A 21,673-nucleotide genomic window follows, 5' to 3' on the forward strand; every position below is an offset into this window, starting at 1 on the left:
CGAGAGAGCTCGGTTTACATATAGATGGCTAACGGGGCACCGAGTATTTTCCTTGGAATGCGTTCTTTTGTTTGACCTTTTTTCCACCTTCAGGTCAATAAGATGGATTGGATTTTTTGGGCACCTGTAAATAATGAACATTTAAATGAGTTGGAAATGGACTTTTATCAGACAGAGCTTGCGATTTAGTGGCCAGGGTCGATGTTATTGCAGGTATAATGGAGACCCTTCCGTTGTCCACATGCCCCCTGCGATGGCAAGCATGTAGTGAAGGTGCCCATCTATGTCGGTGCATGGGAGCTCTGAAACCTTCGATGAGTAGGAGCCTGAATTCAGTGCAGAGATTGTGCATCCGCTCTCTGCCAGGACATATGCTGGTTCCACCGGAGAACCGGATCGGACCTCGAAGGTTAGTAGCCCCGGAGTGGGGTTGTACCCCGGCGGCTAGGCTTGCTACAAGGGATCAACTGTGTAATGGAACACCTTGAACAAATCAACGTGGCAGAGTGTGCACGTAAACACCCTCGTTTACAAACATCCAAGTCACCATAAGCGAAGCAAAAACGTAGTAAGGAGACACAGAAAATAAGGAAAGATGTTGACAGAATCAGTAGAGATTTGAGGAAAGCAGCGTTTGGCAATAATGCCCCCAAACAAAGATTTTTAGTTATAACGAGGGAAACTTCCAAAAGGTTAGTCCATTCTTAATAGCCAGAGAGATTACTAATTGTGTTGGTGGTCCTGTCAAGGATATACGAAAGACTTTTACTGGATTGCATGTCGCAACTGTACACGATAATCAAAAGCCAAAAAGTTCAGTTTTTGAAGAATACCGGTGAATTCGCGGTATCCGTGCAACCGCACAGTACGCTTAACTCAATGAGAGGAGTTGTTGTTTGCCGAAATCTTCTGAATTGTACAGAAGAAGAAATAATACGGCAAATGTCGAGTCAAGGAGTGATTCAATGCCGCAGGCTAACCATGAGACGAAATGGTGAGGTTCTTCCTTCAGCCTCGCATGTGTTGACCTTTATAGACCGAATCTTCCTGAAAAAGTATGAGCTGGCATACATCGGCTTGATGTACGTGCATTCATCCCTCAATCCATGCGATGTTTTAAGTGTCAACGTTTCGGACACCTGCGGCCAGATGTGAAGCATTAAAAATCTGCGTGTGTGGAATGAAAGCAAATGAGGGTGATCCATGCAAACATCCCCTAGTCTGTAATAACTGCAAAAGGCACCACAACTACCGATCAATGAACTACCCAGTGTATAAATTGGAAACGGCCATTCAGGAGGTTAAAACGGTTCAAAAGGTAAGCTTTTCTGAAGCTTAGAAGAAAAAAGAAGAAGAAGAAAATTGTCAACCTTAGAACACCTCGACCAACAACTACTTATCCAGAAGCAGCTGTTCCCCCTTTGTCATCTAAGATTAACGTGGAGCAGTTGCTTACTACGATCGCATCAAGTTTTGCTACAATGATAGAGAGAATCATTGATACTAAGATTGAGTCTAATCAGCGGAAAGTACCATTAAAACTTATGAAGACACATTCCCAGACTGACATTGTTGCTAGAAGGAACGTACCTGCGCAGCGTAAAGAATCAGCAAAACCTGCGACCATGACACTACCAACCGATGTAGTACATAAAGATCACGATACATCCGGAAAAGGAAAAAAATCTCTCCGTCGACAAGTCACAAAGCAAAGGAGGCTGTGGCAACAGTAGGGGAGAAATCTGAGAGCAGTGCAATGGAGGTGCAAGTAATAATAGAGAAAGCAGCAGACACAGACTATATACAATCTCTTCTATAGAACCTCCTAAAGCCCAGAGGACAGAGGGCGTGTATTTCAGCCGCCCCATTATACCTTTAGAAATCGACTCAAGTTCGTCAGCCGCTGAAAATGTATCACTTGCGATGTTTGATTCAATAACAACGATGCTGCATCATCTAAGCTGTTTCATCTGATTTCTGACGTCATTGATTTCAGACGTCGATTTTAGAACATCATTGTTATCAGAAAGGGAGGAATATGCCATGTCCGAGGCCTCAGACATGTTGTCATCAGTCGAGGCCGCAAGAAGAATGGAAAAAAGGTGCAAGAAAGGATGACCGAAAGGAAAGCCTAGGCGTTAAACCAAATCATTTTGTGATATGTGCAACAATTAAAATTCGTCTTTAATTTCTGCATTTGTTCGTTTTTATAAGCAAAAAAGATTTAACAGTTCTAGTCTATGAAAATGAGAAAATTTAAGAATATTTTTTTTTCAAGTGGGACTGGGCTAATGACCAAAGTAGTCGATGGCCCTAAACGTAAAAAAAAAACAAACAAAAAATAATGCCCCGGATAAATCCAACCCCACGTCCATGCATAACATTTACGCATACGTCCGGGGCGGGCAACGACATCATACTTCGGTACTTTTACTTAAATCGGCCAACGAGGAAATGGTTTTGCTCAGAAGCTCCCTGTGGAGTACGTGATTGGTGGTCCCGAGCTATCCGAGCTGGTTGCCGTTGTGCTTCTCGGTTTCGCTGTTTGCAGTGGTGGCGGGGGGCATGACCGTGATCTGTTTTGCTGATGTTAGATGGAGTGCGGACGGGGAGTGCTCATCCCTCTTTTCGGTGGTGGAGCCGAGTTGAGTGTGGGCTGCTGTGAGCTTGCTCTGTCGAAGTCTTGCGCCGTCTAGCAAGTGTCAGTCACTTCGGCCATTGGCAGGGATTGTCCCATGAGTGAGGATATCGGAGCCCTTACTGCTACATGCGAGCCCTGCGATGTCGGTATCGTGGATCAGGCAGTACCTGACTCCCCGGCTCGGGTTAAATTTGTGGGAAGCGGCTGACTGAAGGGAGGATCTACGATCCGGGGCACGCACAACCGTCTCTCCGCCTGTACCTTACGACATATTGACTGGCGAAAATTTATTTTATATGGAACAATCTACTTCCACAATATCTGTGGCAGAAGGTCCAACAAAAACCCTCGTCTTGGAGAGCCTTTGGCTTCAGAGCCGAAGCGAAGAAAGAGTTTCGATGTTAGTGATAAGGAAAAGTTGAAGCGAACAAAATTTCGGCCGAAAAATCTGTCAGTCAAACCAAAGTATTTGGTTGTAAGAAGAAGTGAAGCAGATTTCAGCAAAAGTCAGTTCTTTCGTGATTTCGCATGGAATCACGGAAGCCACTGGAAGACCAGTCAAGGAAGTAAGAAAAACAGCTGTTGGTCTGTTCGTCGAAACTGTCAACGATTTACAGTCTTCACGGCTTCTTAAAGCTAAGAAGATCGGCGTAATTGATGTTGAGGTTTCACCTCATGGCACTTTGAATATCTCTAATGGAGTAGTCGTGTGCAGAGACTTATTAAACTGCACTGAAGAGGAAATAGTAGAAAAAATGTTCGAATAGGTTGTTGTAGCCTGTAGGCGACTGAATACTCCATGCAACGGAGAAGTTGTACCCTCCGCGTTGTACGTCCTCACCTTCAACAAATCAAAGTGCTCGGAAAAGATAAAGGCTGGTTTCCACAGACTTGAAGTCCGTCCGTTCATTCCGACTCCGCTGAGGTGCTTTGGATGTCAACGGTTTGGAGGGAAGTACGCTGTACAAGGCAACAAACAGATTTGCTATTGTGGATCCTCACTGCACTCAAATGAACCGTGCACGGTTCCACCCGTCGGTGTAAATTGTCATAAAAAGTTTATGACAACTTTATGGTCTTAACTGTGTAAAGTCCATAAAAAAGGTCAGCTACTTCGAGACAAAGAAGATAGTTGACAGCAGAATGCCTAAATCAACGTCATACGCTCAGGTTGCAGCTGCTCCTTCAGCTTCAATCAAGCCAAAAGACGTCATATCAGCACCAGTCCTAGCGAAAGAATGGTTGATGAATGGGCGATGGTTGAAAGAATTCTCAACGAGAAACTTAGATTGCGACCAAGCACAGAAAGTAGATCTACACCGGTACCAAACGTTCACGACCGAATTAAAGGAAAGACTACTCAAGCTACTAAGACTAGACTAAGAACCTACGGCTAGTAATACATCGAAAGAAATTCAGAAAAAATGTAAAAACCTCAATCTAATCTCTAAGACAAGTTCAGATAGAAAAAGTCCCAAATCAGCGAAGTCAGGAAGATAATGAGAAAATTACTGAGAGAAAAGAGGTAAAAGTGGTTGTGGAGCTTCCAAAGGAACAGAGGCCTCCAAAATAGAGAGCAAGCATTATAGCCGCCCCAGCGTTAACTTTGCGGAGTCCATCAAGTATGGTCTTAGATGTGATACTCCCCGCTCCATCAGGGTCAATATCATTGGATGCCGGCCGCAAAACATCCTCCTCATCACCATCGGTGGCATAAGAGGGGTATGAGCAGATGGTAGACGACAATGTCTTCTAGGCTTCGGACACCCTATCTTCAGAGATGGAGGCTGTGCGAAGAATGGAGAAAAAATTTAAAAGGTTGACCTAAGGGAAATCCTAAGCGATAAAACTTTATTTGCAAAGTGTTCTGTGTAAATGAGTCGATCTTGTAATGGAACATCAATGGATGTTTGTCGAATTTGACTGAGTTACAGCTGCTAATGAGAGAGCAAAATCCTTTATGCGCTTGCTTACAAGAGACGCATTTAAGGAACACTGATACATTAAGACTGAAAGGTTACAACATAATTAGGCTTGATCAAGCACCTTACTAAAGATCAAGAGGAGGAGTTGCTGTCACCTCAGCAACTCGTTGTGCCTTCGAAGAAGTAAATCTATGCACCGATTTACAAGAGGTAGCTATACCCATACACCGCCCAGTCAACGTGACATTATGTAATGTATATCTGCCTAAGTTAAATTGGAGAGAAGAGGATTTACACAACCTAGTGAAACTATTGCCTCCCCCCAGTCATTTTTGTGCGGGATTTCAATGCTCATAATCCTTTTTCGGGATCCAATCACTTGGACTCTGTGGAAAGATTAGTTGAAGGATTTCTGTCAACTTAAACATTTTTGCAATGTCAGAAATGGTTCTTCATCCTGCATTGATTTAGCTTTTGCTAGCGCTGCTATTGTGCATAAATTAGATTGGAAAGTAAATGAAGATTTATGTGGAAGCGATCACTTTCCAATTGTGATGTCATAAAAAACACCCGTGAAATTGTATCCCATACATAAGACATGGGTTTATGGCAAAGCTAACTGGATTAGCTTCATTAGAGATGTCCATTTTCAAAATCTAACTGGAGACGTCAGTAGCGATGTTGAACATGTGACAAATGTCACCGCTGCTGCAGCATCACGGCACATCCCTCATACTTTAGGGATGTTGCAAGTTCACCTGTTCCTTGGTGGTCAGATGTTGTACGTGAAGCTACTAAGAAGAAGAAAAGAGCTTTCAACATTTTTAAGAAAAGCCCCACGCATGAAAATTTAATAAAATTTAAAAAATGCAGGTCTAGCGCCAAAAGAGTTATTTTAAATGAAAAAAGAACCGCCTGGCAAAAATATGTCTTCTCGATAACAGGACAGACAACTTCGGCAGAGGTATGGAGCAAAGTCAAAGTGGTATCATCCTATCATTAGGTTACCTGTATCAAAGATTGAGAAAGTCTCTTTGACTCGCCTTCGGACATAGCCGAGAAATTTGCAAGTCACTATGAAGCTGTCAGTGCGACGGAAAATTGTAATGATGATTTAAAAAAAACATAAAGCTTTAAGTGAAAATGATATACTGTTTGATACTCAGACTAACTTTTATTATAATGAAGAATTCACTGAGAAAGAATTCATCATTCTCTAAGGAAAACAGTGAACCCTGCCGCTGGTCCAGACAACATTCGATACGAAATGATCAGAATGCTAGATGTCATTGCAAGAAAGACAATACTAGAACTCTTGAATCAGTTTTGAATTTCTGGTATATATCCACGATCATGGAAAAACGCGATTATAACTCCTATTTTAAAGAAAGGGAAAAATCCCATGGATGCGCGAAGCTATCGAATAGCTTTATAAACAGAAATCATTGTGTTGCCGTCTATTTCGATTTAGAGAAAGGGTTTGATATAATTTGGAGTACAGCATTTTAAAACAGGTACAAGATTGGGGAATAAAAGTAATACTCCCAACCACTACTAGGCGTTATTTACAAGAAAGACACTTTTAGAATTGGAAACGAATACTCGTCGCTTAGAAAGTTAGAAAATGGTGTACAACAAGTATCGCCGCTTAGCGGAACCTTGTTCACAATTGAAGTGAACAAGCTTATTCCCGCTGTACTACCCGATATTGGAAGAAGTTTATATGTGGACGACCTTGCGATTTTCTTCGCCAGCAGTAAAACCGCTATGATTAAATACAAGCTACAGATGACTATTAACAAACTCCATGAAGTAACAATATGAATGGATTCCGGTTTTCAACTGAGAAGACTTGTAGTTTGTGCTTCGCTAGGAAAAGATCAGCATATAGAAGTCCAGTTTTGATAACGGACAGAAGTATTATTGAATATAAAGAAACAGTTTGTTTCCTAGGTCTCACTTTGGACAGATATATTTCATGGAGGGGGCATATAACAGATCTAGTAACAAAATGTCAGAAAGCCCTAAATTTCATCAAGTGTCTGTCAAATTTGAATTGGGGCTCTGATAAAGAGATTTGTTGAGACTTTACAAAACATTGCTCCAATGTAGAATAGATTACGGATCAATAACGTATAGTTCCGCCAAAAAGTCTCATCTTAAGAAACTCGATGTGATCCATAACAAAGGAATCAGGCTTGCTACAGGAGCTTTCCGTATCAGTACGATTTTGTTTCCTTTTATAATCATAATTTGGCTGAACAGTATCGGAAAAGACCCACTTTTTCTAGACCAGTTAGAATTAGGAGAATGGAGATCTGTGGAAAATATGGTATTGATCTGCTAGAAGTTCTCCTGGTCTCCAGATGAGAAGCCCTGCTATGGTTGATATCTACGGTGGAGGGCAGCATAGACATGAAGGAGAAGACAGAACAGGGATTACCAGACATTTATTTTCCAAATGCTTTTCAACGACTGATTGCAAAATTTAAAAAAATTTCACCCATGTATTCACTGATGGGTAAAAGACTGAGAATGGCATTGAAAGCTCATTAGATGTATATGACGAATCCCACTTTTGCAGCTTATCTACAATAGCCAGTGTCTACACAACAGAGTTATATGCAATTCTGCAAGCTCTTCATTATATGTTACATTACAATGAAGAGAGAGGGCTTCTCTGCTCCGATTCATTAAATGCAATAAGTGCTTTAAGGAATGGCTTCAGGCACGATGCTCTTGTTCAGGATATATTGGCAACATTTAAAAATCTTAAATATAACTAGCTGTAAACAACGCATCTTGATATTGCACCTGGCCACATTGGTATTCCTGGTAAAATGAAACAGCTGAGAAAGCAGCCAAGCAAGCAGCAAACAGTACACAAGTTGACATTCCATCAGTTTGACTAATGACCTTAAAAACTACAGTAAGCAGGTTATAAGAAAGGAATGAATAAGGAGGTAGGGAGCGCTTACTATGAGGCTTATGTGAAAGCTGTGATGCATATCTCACTATGAAACACGTAATAGAAAAGTACACATTGTGTACATACCTCAGAATGAGACTCAATCTAACTGGCAAATTAGCTCACGATTTATCGCATAATGAAAAAAGAAAAAAGAAAATGATCAACTTTCTCAGAGGAAGGACTTTATTGGAGTGAAAATTACTTACTTATTATCATGAATAATTTGTTGAAACCAATTTAATAGTGTTTGTATCTTAACTGTGATTTTGTTTTTTCCAGTTTTTTGTTGAGTTTTGGTGTTTTTAGTGTAACTGACGAATTTATTTAAGGATGGGTTTTAACAGTTGGAGGCCCTTTACACCCGCTTTCGTATTTTAACAACATTTCTTCAGAAATGGATTATAAAGTTTAAGTGACAAGGGCCCTATATACCCTTGTCATGTAATATTTATCTGGGCTTTTATTGTTTTGTGATGAGTTTGTTTTTCCGGATGATCTGTTTGTGTTTGACATGAATGGCATTTGACCTAGTCACTTTCATGGGAGAGGGAATGCTTTTAACTTGTGACAAGGGCTAATAATCATAGTAGTCGATGCCTACTATTAAAAAAAAAAAGAAAAGTAGTCTGAAAACAAAACCTGTTTAATAGTGAAGTTTCAGAAAAAGGTTATCTAAAAACTTTAAAGGAAATAAATCATCGTATAAAAATAAATAAAAAAGCTATAAATATACATACCCTAAACATTTTAATTTGTGGCCGAGCCATAAGTGCATAACGTTCCATTAATGCAGTGTGCAAGTCTAATGTAGCCAACTTCATATTTGTGAATGCATCCATTAGCAAAAGTGATGGTGGATCAGGCCCTGTAAATATTTTAAAGATAATTCATTTAAAATACATTGTATTTATTAAATAACTTAAGTAAATAGATAACTTAATACTTAGAAAAACCAATTTATACAAACTTTTGCACAATGCTTATTCTCCTCTTTGATCATCAAGCTGAGTTATTTTTAACAATTAACTTAGATGTTGAAGAGTATGATCAAAAACTAATAAAAACCTTTTGTTTTTTGTAAGAATCTTTTGGATTGTAAAATAATTAGCTTACATCTGCTGTTAATAGGAAATATTTTTCTCCCTTTATCATTACAGTTTTAAACAATCTGCATTTTAAGTTGCCAAATCCCCCCCCCCCCAAAAAGTCTACCAATCTTTGTGAAGGGTGGTAGTGTAAGAATGGTAGCATCTCAAACTTCTAGGGCAAGAAGGTCTTAAATTTTAATCCTTGTTAGGGTTAGAATTTTTCTTAATGGTTTGTTCAGATATTACTAAATTATAATCCTAAGTACAGGCTTAATGCTTATGTGATGAATTAATCATCTAAGAAAATAAAATAATAATAAGTAAAAGGAAAAATTATATAAATATTTACCTCTGTAAATATGACAATGTTTGTTTTCGGAGTTAAGTTATTTTTTGGGAGAAAAACCAAAATTCAAAAGAGTAGTTAATAATTTTATTTAGGACTTAAGATATTGTAAATGACAAAATAAAATGAAAATATACGTAGCCTATTCCAGAAATTAAATCTCAGTTTCCTGCCATTCATATGATTGATTATTCTCTAGTAACTCTAATGACTGACCTGCAAGGGGCATATATGGGTATCTGCTTGTGGGAAATATACTAATTTATAAGCACCAATCTGTAGAAGATTTTTTATTTTCTAAAACTGATTATGTTACAGTACTTAATAGATAATGTTATGTAATATTAATAACAGTCATATTACATATTATATAGTATCACTGAACTTAAAATTTGCTGATACATTTTTAATTTACTAATAAAAGTAGGATCTCTATTATGAATGTAATCATTTGCAATGACATCATTAAATAAAAATTTCTTTTGTACTAACATAATTATATAACATATAACTGTATGTAAATATTCATTTTATATATTACAACATAGATTACATAATGAACTACTTCATTAAATCAGCGATATAGTGATTACATTATAGTGATAATGATGCATCACTACTCCAGTATTAATAAAAGAAACTATCCTATAATTTTTTTGGAATGAAAAAGAAAAGCTGTACGGTAAATCTTGATCAGAGTAGTGTCATGAAATACAAAAGCAATAAAAAAAGGAAAAGTGCTTAAAGGTCATAAAAATAAATCTATAAAGCAAAATATAAGGAGAGTGCCTGAATGACCTTTTCAAGGAAGATGGGCTATAGCACCCATCTCCCTATATTTTGAAAGTATCTGTCAAGATCTAGAATGACAAGAATAGAATGACTGTTTGTTATACAAACTTGCTCAGTCTGTTAACCTGTGTTTTTATGTTCAACTGCTGTATCATTTCTTTTGAGGAGACAATTCATTTTGCCAGTGACAGGCTTGGAATCATACCCATGACTAGTCACGTATGTCTTGCAGGGAGGCTTTTGTCTCACCTTTGTTATATGCAACATCCAAAAGATATGCCAGTAAGCATGTCTTTTGTATTAGTTGCTGTATCTTTTTTCGTGTTGTTCTCTTTGCAGGCAACTTAGCATTTTACTTGATCCTAAAGTGGAATACATAATAATAAGACACCAAAGATAGTTTAACATGCTGCAGTCCTATCTGGAAATGTAGAAAATCAGGATTAATGGGGAAAATCATGGTCATGGTGTACACCACCAGATAACTGGCTCCTTTTAGACACCTGGATATCATAGGGGGGTGAGTGTATTCCCATCTCTAGGTCAGTTAAGTATTTGTGAATACTTGCATGGAGGGTGTGTTTCAGCCTGTATAAGCAGTTGGAATCAGTTAAAAATATTGTGTTGGGAATAATATTTGGTGCATTAGAAATATTGAGTTATGCTCTGATGCCTAGTAACAATATTGAAGGTGGGAATGGCTTAGTTCATAGAAATTCTTACAAAAATTGATGGGTCTGAGCACCAGTGAATCAGAAATAAATACAAAGAAGTCACACATTCTGTGTATGCTGTCCAACCATTTTAATTCTGTCCATTTCTTTAATATGTGAAGAAGCAAACAAATTAAAAAAAGAAAATCAGTGACATTCTTAGATATATTTACACATAAGTTTTCATTTATTTAATTTCATTTTCTAACATTTTTCTGAAATAAAATTATACAACTGGATGAAAGAAAATCAGGCCATGGTAAAATGTAAAGCTGGTATAGAGTTATAGTAAAAATGTTTAATGATGCAAGAGATTTGATGGAAGAGTTTATGTCAGACAAGAGAAAAACAGAATCTATGTTTACATATCTCTCTCAAAAAAACAAAAGTGATGGAGCATATAACCTGTATATATATTATCTAAAACTCTATTTGTTTTATTTATCCTTCCCTTGTTTTTTTTTTAATTCTTTTGGCACTTTCCTAATTTTTAAGAGAATCCTGATGCTTTATTATTGAAATGCCCCTGGAGTACATTGGAGGTAACAGTGGAGCTCAGGACCATAGAAGCTAAATCTTAGTACACCAGTTTAGTAATGAATTTAACAGTTATTTATCTTTTCATATTTTTTCATTTTACATGAAGCTTTTAGTTTATTTTAAATGTGGTTGTAGGATTTAGTGTTTGTATGAATTAAATAATTTACTTCAGTTTCTCAGCACTGTACAAAGGTTGATTATTGTATTTGTCTAAATTTTTTACTTTTCAAGTAGAGCTTTTTCTAATGGTTATTAAACTTTTGTTTTTGAATATGAAAAAATTAAAGAATAATGTTATCATAAAAGGTCGTAATACAAAAAACATGTATCAAAATTAAATATACATAATTGGTCTATGTAACATAGTAATAAAGTACTGAATTAAACCAACACATTACAGTGCAGCACTTTCAGTCAGCTTTATATCTATAGGTAGAATACAGATCAATATAAATATAGATAAATACAGCTCACGGTCATAAAGTGTTTTTCAGTCAAATTGCAATACTGACACTGTAGAAATCTTTATATGCAAAAGTACAATCTTTTGTAGTGCAAAAGTACAAAACAGGTTTTTTCAGAATTTATCAACAAATAAAAATAAAAAAACTTAGTAGTAGTTTTACACTTTCACCTTGTAGATTAAATACTTCTGAAAAATCTGATTCAATAAAATGAAACTATGATTCCTGTATCCCATGCTGAGTTGAAGGCTGTTGTCTTTCTTGTGGGTATAATGTACGAGGAACACTCAAAAAGTTATCTACCTACCTCAGAAAGAGTGATGGTGGAGAGGTATTTAATTTTATTTTTAAATGTAGGTACCATGTACTTCTGCACACTTGCTCCATTTAGCCTGCACAAAGGTTATGTCAGAGTATAAAAATGTTTATCTTGCTCTTCAAAATACCCTGAAACAGCTGCTTTCAATTCATCATCGTTAAGAAAACGTCTATCATGAAGGTTTTTCTTGAGGTTTCCGAACAAGAAAAAATCACTGGGGACTAGGTCCAGACTGTAGAGAGGGTGAGGAAGTTCTTGAAATTGAATTTCCTCAAATTTTGCTTTGCAATGTGTGATGAGAGGATTGGAGCGTTGTCATGCAAAAACAAGACACCTTTGGTTAGCTTCCCTTGCCGTTTTTCCTTTATTGCTGCCCGTAGTTTCTGAAGATACTCAGTATAGATATTAGCAGTGATAGTCTGCTTGTGCTCTATGTATTCAATCAAAACGTTCCCTCACTATCCCAAAAAATTGTGGCCATGAACTTCCCAGTCGATGGCTGGGTCTTGAATTTTTTGGGTTGGAGATCCTTTGTGTTTCCAATGCATGGACTCTTGTTTGGTCTCAGGATCCCAGTAATGAACCCATTTTTCATCTGTCAGATCTGCTGAAAAAATCTGTAAGATTCCTTCCACAAGCTGCAAGTTCTCTGCACTCAACGGTGCACAACATTGCTTCTGATGTGGTGTGAGGTTTCGTGGGATCTATTGGGAACTGACTCTTGTCATGTGTAAATGGTTATGAAGTATTGTTATAATAACACCCTACATTCTGTAGCAAGTATTGCAACTCTAACACACCTAAATTCCATAACCAATCTGTCCACACTTTTTGGTGGATATCGAGTGTGGTTGCTTCCACAGATCTTCTGCTGCAGGGATAATCTTTGATGGATTCTGCCCCACTTAATTATTTGGACCAGAATTTCTCTTGGTATTGTGAAGGTGCATTATCACCATACACAGTCAACATCCTACTATGGATGTCCTTCGGATATTTCCCTTCTTTGGTAAGAAACTTTATGACTGATTGATGCTCCAATTTCTACAAATCCATTGCCATAGCTGGGTTACTAAATTCAAAGGACTACTGCATCAACACATGTAAAAGAAATTCAGTCCCAGTTCGGTCATAGCACACACATATTATCAACTACATATAGGTATCAAACACATCTCTAGACTTAACTCGCAACACCCTTAGGTAGATAACTTTTTGAGTGCCCCTCGTATGTAAAGTATCTGAACTATAAGAGGCACAAATCAGATTGGTTTCTCTGAGAGTAATGAGGTACACTATAGTCACCCCTTGTGATGAGCAGAGTGAAAATGATATTTGGTATATTATCTGCATTTTTTTTGGGTTTGGCATGATGATATGCAACTGAATATTTGTCTTGTGAAGAAGACAAAAAGAACCGCTTCACTTCTTACTTACCTAGTAAGTCTAGCTTAAGATTCTATTATGCATGGAAACAACTATGTTGTTAGTGGGAATGACTTGGTACTAAAGTCAGAACACCTACAATCATTACAGGTGTGAAAAATTACAAAACTCCAATGACAGGAAAATTTCATTTGCTACATAATATGAATGAAAATGAATTTTTCTCTCATACATAATTCTAATTTTATACAAGCATTTATTAAGTTAAATGTTATGGTTGAGAACATTACCACAGTTTTGTCATCTATAATATATACATGAATCTAACTTCACCATCATGGTAATTTCATTGGAAATTGGTTTCAGCAGTTATACTAAAAGAAATTAAATGGATTAAAAATATAGTACCAAGTAGTTACTTACCTAAACATTGTAAAAGGTAAAATCTAGGGCTGGTTGCTGGAGGAAAAGTAGTAGAGGTATAAAGGCAGCTAGGTGATCTTGCTGGCCATAGTTCCCAGTCTACTACTGATGATATATTTAGTGATAGTACACTGCCGCTGTAGGTAAAGCCACCACTGTAGCTAATGAAACAAAAATTTATTCAGTTAAACATTGATAAAAGAGAAAATTGTACAAGTTTCCTCTATTATTATTGTAAAGGTAACATGTATTATATGTGTGTTAAAAAGTCAGCTTGAACATTGAATTCAATCTTAAAATTGTTAATAATATTAAGGTTTAATATTTCTTGGAGTTATGGGTAGGATTATCTTTATTTACTATCATATTAATGCCTGATAATAATAATGAGAAATGAATTAATCATTACTGATAAAATTAATGAACCTTAATTAGGTCCACAGTGTCTGTTAGTAAGTAATTGTAATCAGCCAGGTAAGGACCACAAGAAACTGCTGTTGCCCTAGACATCATCAAAAAGGTGAAGAAAGGTATATACGCTTTTTTTTTCTTTTATAATCTTTCAAAGTACTAAATCAATAAAATCCTTGATTATGAATTTTGAATTTTTAATAATGAGAAATAATTATTTCAAAAGTAGCCACAATACGTGGACATTGGTAAAGCCAGAAAAAATAAATTAATAATTAATTGCTTATTAACTATGCTTTAGCTGGAGAGTACTGAAAATAAAGTAGGATGATAAAGCATAAAACAAAGAGATTTCTAGAACTGTGGATATAGAGGTTTGTGGTAGAATCTTATTTAATAAAAAAAAAAAAATCCACTGTTCAAATCAGAATAGTTCTTTTGTTGGTTTTTTATATGAGTGCAGATTAGACAGATCAGCCCACCACGCTGGGATCTAATGGTTAACTTGTCATTGCAGATCAGCTGATTTCGAAGTCGAGAGCTCTAAGGTTCAAATCCTAGTGAAGGCAGTTACTTTTTTCAGATTTGAATACTAGATCGTGGGTATCAGTGTTCTTTGGTGGTTGGGTTTCAATTATCCACACATCTCAGGAATTACAGAAAACTGAGAATCTTAATCAGAGCAGCATTACAATATATATCCTAAACCTACAAAAGGTTGGTGAACCATATTCTATGGCATATATGGTTAATTAATTTGCTTTTTGAAGATCTTTATTAATTTGGTATTTATATTATTAATACACATCAATTTCTGTGGCAGAATGGAAGTATCTTTGCCTTTCACCTAAAAGATTCTGAGTTCAATTTCCAGTGAGACTTAATATCTATTTTCTTTTAAAATTCACTTCTCATAATCAGCAAAAGAAACTTGGAGAAGAATAGACTGGCCACATTTTGAAAAAAATATAGTTGGCAAAGAAAATGTTATTACTGTTTCTGTTATAATCTTAGTAATCAGTTTAAGAATTTTACTCTATAATATGTATCAAAATTATTTTGATAACAGGTTTAATACATTTTATTTTATCATAAATTATCATGCTTAAATTGTATTAATTGTACAGAAAACTAAATTTATTTTAACATCTTTATAAAAATGTTATTTAATTTTGTATCATGAATTTGTTTGTACAAAGTACATGTACAAAAGTATCTTTTAATATGATCATTTGATTGTTTGTATTAAGTAAATAAAATAAATTTTAAATTTACATAGTAAATTCTGTTTGTATAGTTCACATATGTATATTCAAATACATTTATATTTGAATATAAATTGAACCATGTAATTAAAAGTAATATAATTAATGATAATATAATTAAAATATAATTGATGATATAAATAATTAATTTAAAATAATATAATATAATTAATTAAAGTAATATAATGGATTGTTTCAGTGATCTGAATATTGATGATATTTATAAAATTAAATATATTATTAACAAATATGGGTAAAATTAAACAACAGAATGTAGTGAATTATGTTTGGTTTATTATGTGGTTTTAACGATTAAACTTTATCAGTGCTTTAGTATCTTCAATCTTCAAGTCCTGAAATTTTCCATTAAGTGTGGAACAATCAGGTTGTAAGAAATTGTCTGCTGACTTAACCAGCACTCAATAATAATTTGTTAAATTTTGTTCAGAGTAAGACAGCTTCTAAAGATCTGAAGAGCCTACTGTTTCTCCAGAGAAATTATTGAATAAAACAGAGACATTCTGTGATTATATAATAATTAATCTAGGTACATTTAACTCTAAGTAAATGTTTAATTCATAAACAGACATTATGTAGATCACATTAGAAATTGCTCAGTGTGGTATTCCATGACATTTTATATATAAAAAAATTACTCCGGGATTTACCTCAGAGGACAGTAAAAAAAACTTGATTAGAGGGACATCAAAAATTATAAAATTAATAAATAAAAATGACAAGAAGTTAATAATATTTAATATTAATTCAAGAAAATATAAATTATTTTGTATAATACTGATGCAAAAATGTGAAGTACATGAAATCAGTAAGATTATACTAATAATCTTGAAGGGATTAATTATAAAATATTTAAAAACATGTTAAATAAAATAAATGAATAGTGTTAGTTCAATCAAATTAGAACAGTTAAAATTAAATATTACAATTAAAATGTAACATTCAATCCTCTGAATGATGGAAAACACAAATAAACTTCTAATTTGTGCAAGTTTGTTTCAATTTTGGGAAAATTTTAATAAAGGTTTAGATAAAAGTAGGAAACACATCACATAAATTTGAATAGTTAAGTTAAAAATGGTGTAATTTTTAATAAGAATGTTCAGAAGTAGAATTACAAACCAATAAATTTCTTTATAGAATCATAATTATTTATATATAAGTACCTAAATATTTTTTTACATTTTCTCTTCAGTTTGTTGAACACCTGTACATGAGGACTAAGTTTTACTTAATCCTATTAAAAAATTAGGCAAATATCTATTTCAATTTCCATTGAGTGACTTTCTTTGATGAAAGAAGAGGTTGCATTGGCATCAAAAATTAACTGTTATAATGTGGACTAATGAAATTACAAAAATAGGGATTAGTTCTTATATAAAAAAGTAAAAAAAAAAAAAACACATTTTGTTATTTTCAGAATACTGTATTTTTTAACACTTTTCAGCACATCTTGAGTGCTGAAAATTACTATTGCAAAGAAATAACTGTAAAACTTCAACCAAGAGCTTGTTAGCTGGTTACATCAACTAGAAGTCAAGATAAAACTAAGATTCCAGATTTTTTACTCAACCTGTATACAGTCCGAACCTCCACATATTGAAAAACTATATATATATCGACATTTTTTCAAGATGTTTGAATTTTCATTAGGAAAACAGTGTCCGTATATAGATTAAATTTTCCATATATCGAACAAAGATTTGGCATAAAAAATTTATGAATAACTATTGCAGTCAAAAAGTGCTTAAGGATTACGTTAATAAGGAGGAATATAATTAAATAATATAAAAAACTGTTCACCGGTTCTTACTGCAATAGAAATTCACGGAAGATCGGAAAGTTGTTAACGAAAAAGCAAAAAGCTCTTGCCGATGAGGTCATATTTATTTTTAGCTTCTGTTCTACGAATCCATTTCCTAACTTAGAGCGAGATTTTTATTTTAAATTCGGTCTAGGTTTAGATTTCTTATAATGAACATGGCTCGTAAACTGTGAAAGAGAAGTTCAGCTGAATAAAAGACGTAGAAAGCGGGATGAAAAATAAAAACGTGGCAAAAAAGTATGAAATTTCGAGTAGTAGTACGCTATCAATGATTCTGAAAAATCGTAATTCGATTATTAAAACCTTTAAAATAGTCGGAGGTGATTAGAAACGAACTAATTCTTAAAATTTGACAAGCTCGATGAAACAGTAATATAATAGGTAGAAATGATACGGTACAAGAAAATGCGTGTGATTGGGCCGCTCATTAAGGAAAAATCGACTGAATGTGCTGCAAATTTGGGAATTACCAACTTCCAAGCCAGCTCTTATGATTTGATAGATTTAAAAAGCGGCATGGCATTTAAGAAAAGATTATATCTGGTGAAGATGCTCATGTTTCTAACGCGCAAGCAATGTTTTCAATGGTAAACACAGTTTTGAAAACCATTGTAAAAGAATATGAGCCCGGCAATGTGTTTAAAGTGGATGAAAATGGTGTTTATTTCAAGTATTTGCCGAATAAAACTTACTTTCAAAAACGAAAAATGTTTTGGAAAAAACATAGTATGGACCAAATCACGGTTGTCGTTTGGGCGAACATGATGAGTAAGGAGAAATTAAAGCTCCTTGTGGTAGGAAAAAGTAAACAGCGCGTTGTTTCAAAGGTGTGAAATCACTTGAAGTTGACTACGATTTTAACAAAAAAATCATGAATGACCGGAGTAATTTTTGATAAGTGGGTAAACTAACTTTGATAAATAGATAACCAAACAAAAAAGTGCTTCTTTTTGTGAAAAATTGCACGGCTCATACTGACTATCATGAGCGGTGCTCATACTTCTCAACTAATCAATTGAACTCAGTTGAACGAAAATTCACCAATTGTAAGCTCTTTTTTTCCCCGCCTAGTGCGACCGTTAAATTATTGTCCTTGGAACAAGGGATAATTAAAAATTTGAAAGTTCATTATCGAAAACAAATTCTCAAACATTTGTTCTTTACATTTGAAAATTACGAATCTAAAGAACAATTAGTAAATTTTTGATTTTATGTATAATGCATATGGGGATTGATTTCTTACCCAATGAGAAAAACGTGTTTTGCTAAAGCTGGTTTTATAAAAGAAATCTTTGAAGAAAATACAAGAAAAAACAGAAGATGAACAGCAAACAGATACCGAAAATAAAAGAAGCATGGAAATGACTCTCTCATTAGACAAATAAATGAGGGTATTGAATTAGAGAAGTTTTTACTCGTGGGCAAGAATTGTGCTGATTACCACACTGATCAGGACCTAATGGACGACTGCTTTGATCAAAATGAACCCAAAGATGATGATGACAAAGAGGATGAATTAATTGAAAAAATATTTAGAAAACAAGTAATGGAATTCTAAACTGTTCGACACGGCTAGAAATTTATTCCTAACGTTCTTGAAGCAATTTTTACTCCTGAATAAAATTAAACATTATTTTGAATAGGCTTCGGCAAAAGATTGTGTGCAAAAAATACGTAGGGAATACTTGCCCAAAAATAAATAAAAATTTTGTTTCGTTTTTTGTATAGGAATATACTTTTCACTTCCTTGTACGAACTAAAGGAAGTATTGCATCGCGAAAAATTTCGGTTTTCAGATTTAAACAAACATATCCATTTTGATCATCTCTGAATTCATTTTGACTACTTTCGGTGTGATGTTGGAAATCCAAAAAGTTTCGATTTTGTACTTTCTATTAACTGCAGTAATAAGCCCTTATTGAGAGCTTTTCAACGATATATCATAAGTGGTACTTATTTTCATTGGTTCCAGAATTATAGCTAAATAAAATTTTAATTAATGAAATATTTGGAACTTACAAGGGAATGGCACATAGGTTCGAATCCAACTTCATATATATAATTTTTTTTAATCTTATTTTTTAAAAAATTTAAATATATTGATTTATTAATAATTATTAACCTCTGTTGTAAAAAAAAAGATTACAATAAATAATAATTCAATAATCTTTAATAATAATTAAATAATATTTTAAAAAACTTTACAGAGGTTAATAACATTAACAAATCAATATATTTAAATTTAAAAAAAAGTTAAAAAAAAAAAAAAAATGTGTATGAAGTCGGATTCAAACCGATTTGTCCAGGGTTATGGATCCAACATGTTCTCACTTACACCACATAACTACTTGAGTGACATGAAAGAGAATTAATGTATAAACTAATATAAAATGCTGATATGGACACCACAAAAAATGTGGTGTCCAACTAAATGCAATTGTGTAACTGTCCACTTTATTAAAAAATTGGAGGATTGTGCCTCACTTTTGAATGAAATAAGTTTAAATGAAGTGCAGCAAACAATGTGAATATGTAATTTAATAGGCGTAAAAGGAAGTTATGCTGTGTTCATATCACATTTTTTAATACATTGTAAGCAAATTACTTATATATTTGTACAATTTTTAAAAATAAATTTCTTTGATAGTTAATATTTTTAATTCTTCTTTAATTCTTCTTTAACCCTGAAAAATGAACTATAAAAATTGTTTTTACTAAGAGAATGATGAAAATTTTGCAACATGAATATCTGTATTATTGAAATTTCTATATACAAAATTTTTTTTGCAGGAAACTTTAAGTTCAATATACATACTAGGTTACATTTTACTCTAGTAAATACAGTATTGCACTGGTTTGCTTGGGAAACTGTTCTAGATTAGATGAATCTAACAAATACTGAAACAAAGCTTTCAGTAAAACAAAACAGAAAACAGTTGTTTGTTTTCTGTTGATGGTTCTAGTCACATCTCATAATTAATAAGTATGATTTCTATTTTTATTTTACATAAAATTATTTTACTTTTTTATTTTTAAAATAATTATTTTTAAGTAGATTTATTATTTTACAAGGACAGAGTTGAGTTCATATTTATCATTAAAAAACAAGAGAAAAACATTTTATTGTTTACATGAAGTCACATATGCAATAAGAAAAAAAGTATATTTATATATACTGTGGGAAAAAATTATATTTGCATAATTTGGTAGTTTTTTATTTATTTATTCATTTAAAAAAGATATATATATATACTGCGCCAAATCACTCCAGGTCTAATAATTACTAAACACTATTTTAAATTTATTATTATTTTTAAATTTCATCACACAAAAATTATACTATTTATTGTTTAACAATACATAATATCTTGCTTGCTTCCACCAGGTGTAGAATGGCATTACCTATTATTGTTAGAGCGTGATAACGATGAAGTACCACTAGTACTAGAAGCACTAGTTACTGGACAAGTTAGACATTGCCAATGCGTACCAGTAGTAGTATTAATGCTATCACTAACACGATAAACATGCCTTTCTCCTGGTTTGCCCTCAGGTGCAGCTTCAAAATATCTATACAAAAAGTTTTACATTTAATAAGATCGTATATAAATAAGTCAAATGTTAAATAAAATCACAATAATTCTTGTTCTTTTCATATACTGTATTAAATTATGTTTTAAGTTTGTCCTTGATTAGCTACTATTGCAATAATAATATTATTTCTGTGGGTAACTAAAAAACTAGTCAAGGTTAGATGCATCTAACAAATGCTGAAACAAAGCTAATAGTTTTCGTTTTCTGTTAATCATTCTAGTTCTGTCACTGATAAATTATAACTGTGATTTCTATTTTTATCTTAAGTATTACTTTTCCTTATAAAATAATTATTTTTAAGAAGTAGTTTTTAATTATTTTATCAGGCCACATTTGACTTATCATTTACCAATAAAAAACAAGAGAAAAGAGATTTTATTATTTGAATAATTTATCTACATATTATGTGAATATAGAATACTGGCCTGGTTGGTAAATGCATCATCACAAGTCACTTTAACAGCTGATTTTTTGAAGTTGAAGGTTCTGAAGTTCAAATCCTAGTAAAAATTAATTACTTTTATATAAATTTGAATACTAGACAGTGGATACTGGTGTACTTTGGTGGCTGGGGTTCAATTAACCCACTCATCTCAGGAATGATCAACCTGAGTCTGTACAAGACTACACCACATTCACATGTCATATATATCCTCCTTATCTCATTGTGCCACGGAGGAGTTGCTTATTGTTCACTAGTTGAACAGATTACAATGTACACATTAGAAACAATATTGTGTGAATATTACCTCTTTGAGTAGTTGTTACATTCAGACACTTATCAAACCACAATACTAGCTACAGATCTTGGTTAAAGAACTTTGCTATCAGGTTCATTGTCAGAAATTTATTTTTAATTTTCAATAAGTTAATTTTGGAATAGAACTTGCATTTTATCGTCGAAAACTTTTCTTGTGATTATGCTATTCATTATGTTATTCACTATTTGCAC

The 21,673-nt window shown here is 33.8% G+C and overlaps 1 protein-coding gene across 1 annotated transcript in view; it reads right to left on the reverse strand.

Moving 5' to 3' along the window:
• LOC142334180 (dipeptidyl peptidase 4-like) overlaps window positions 1-21,673 on the reverse strand; it is a 399,200-nt gene that overhangs the window by 49,336 nt on the left and 328,191 nt on the right. The window contains exons 12-14 of the mRNA XM_075381991.1: window positions 20,530-20,697; window positions 13,609-13,769; window positions 8,275-8,402 (exon numbers count right to left, since the gene is read on the reverse strand). Of these exons, the coding sequence (XP_075238106.1) occupies window positions 8,275-8,402; window positions 13,609-13,769; window positions 20,530-20,697 (457 nt within the window). The remainder of the gene's footprint in view (window positions 1-8,274; window positions 8,403-13,608; window positions 13,770-20,529; window positions 20,698-21,673) is intronic.

Source organism: Lycorma delicatula, chromosome 1 (genome assembly GCF_047948215.1).
Source record: "Lycorma delicatula isolate Av1 chromosome 1, ASM4794821v1, whole genome shotgun sequence".
Lineage (NCBI taxonomy): Eukaryota > Metazoa > Arthropoda > Insecta > Hemiptera > Fulgoridae > Lycorma > Lycorma delicatula.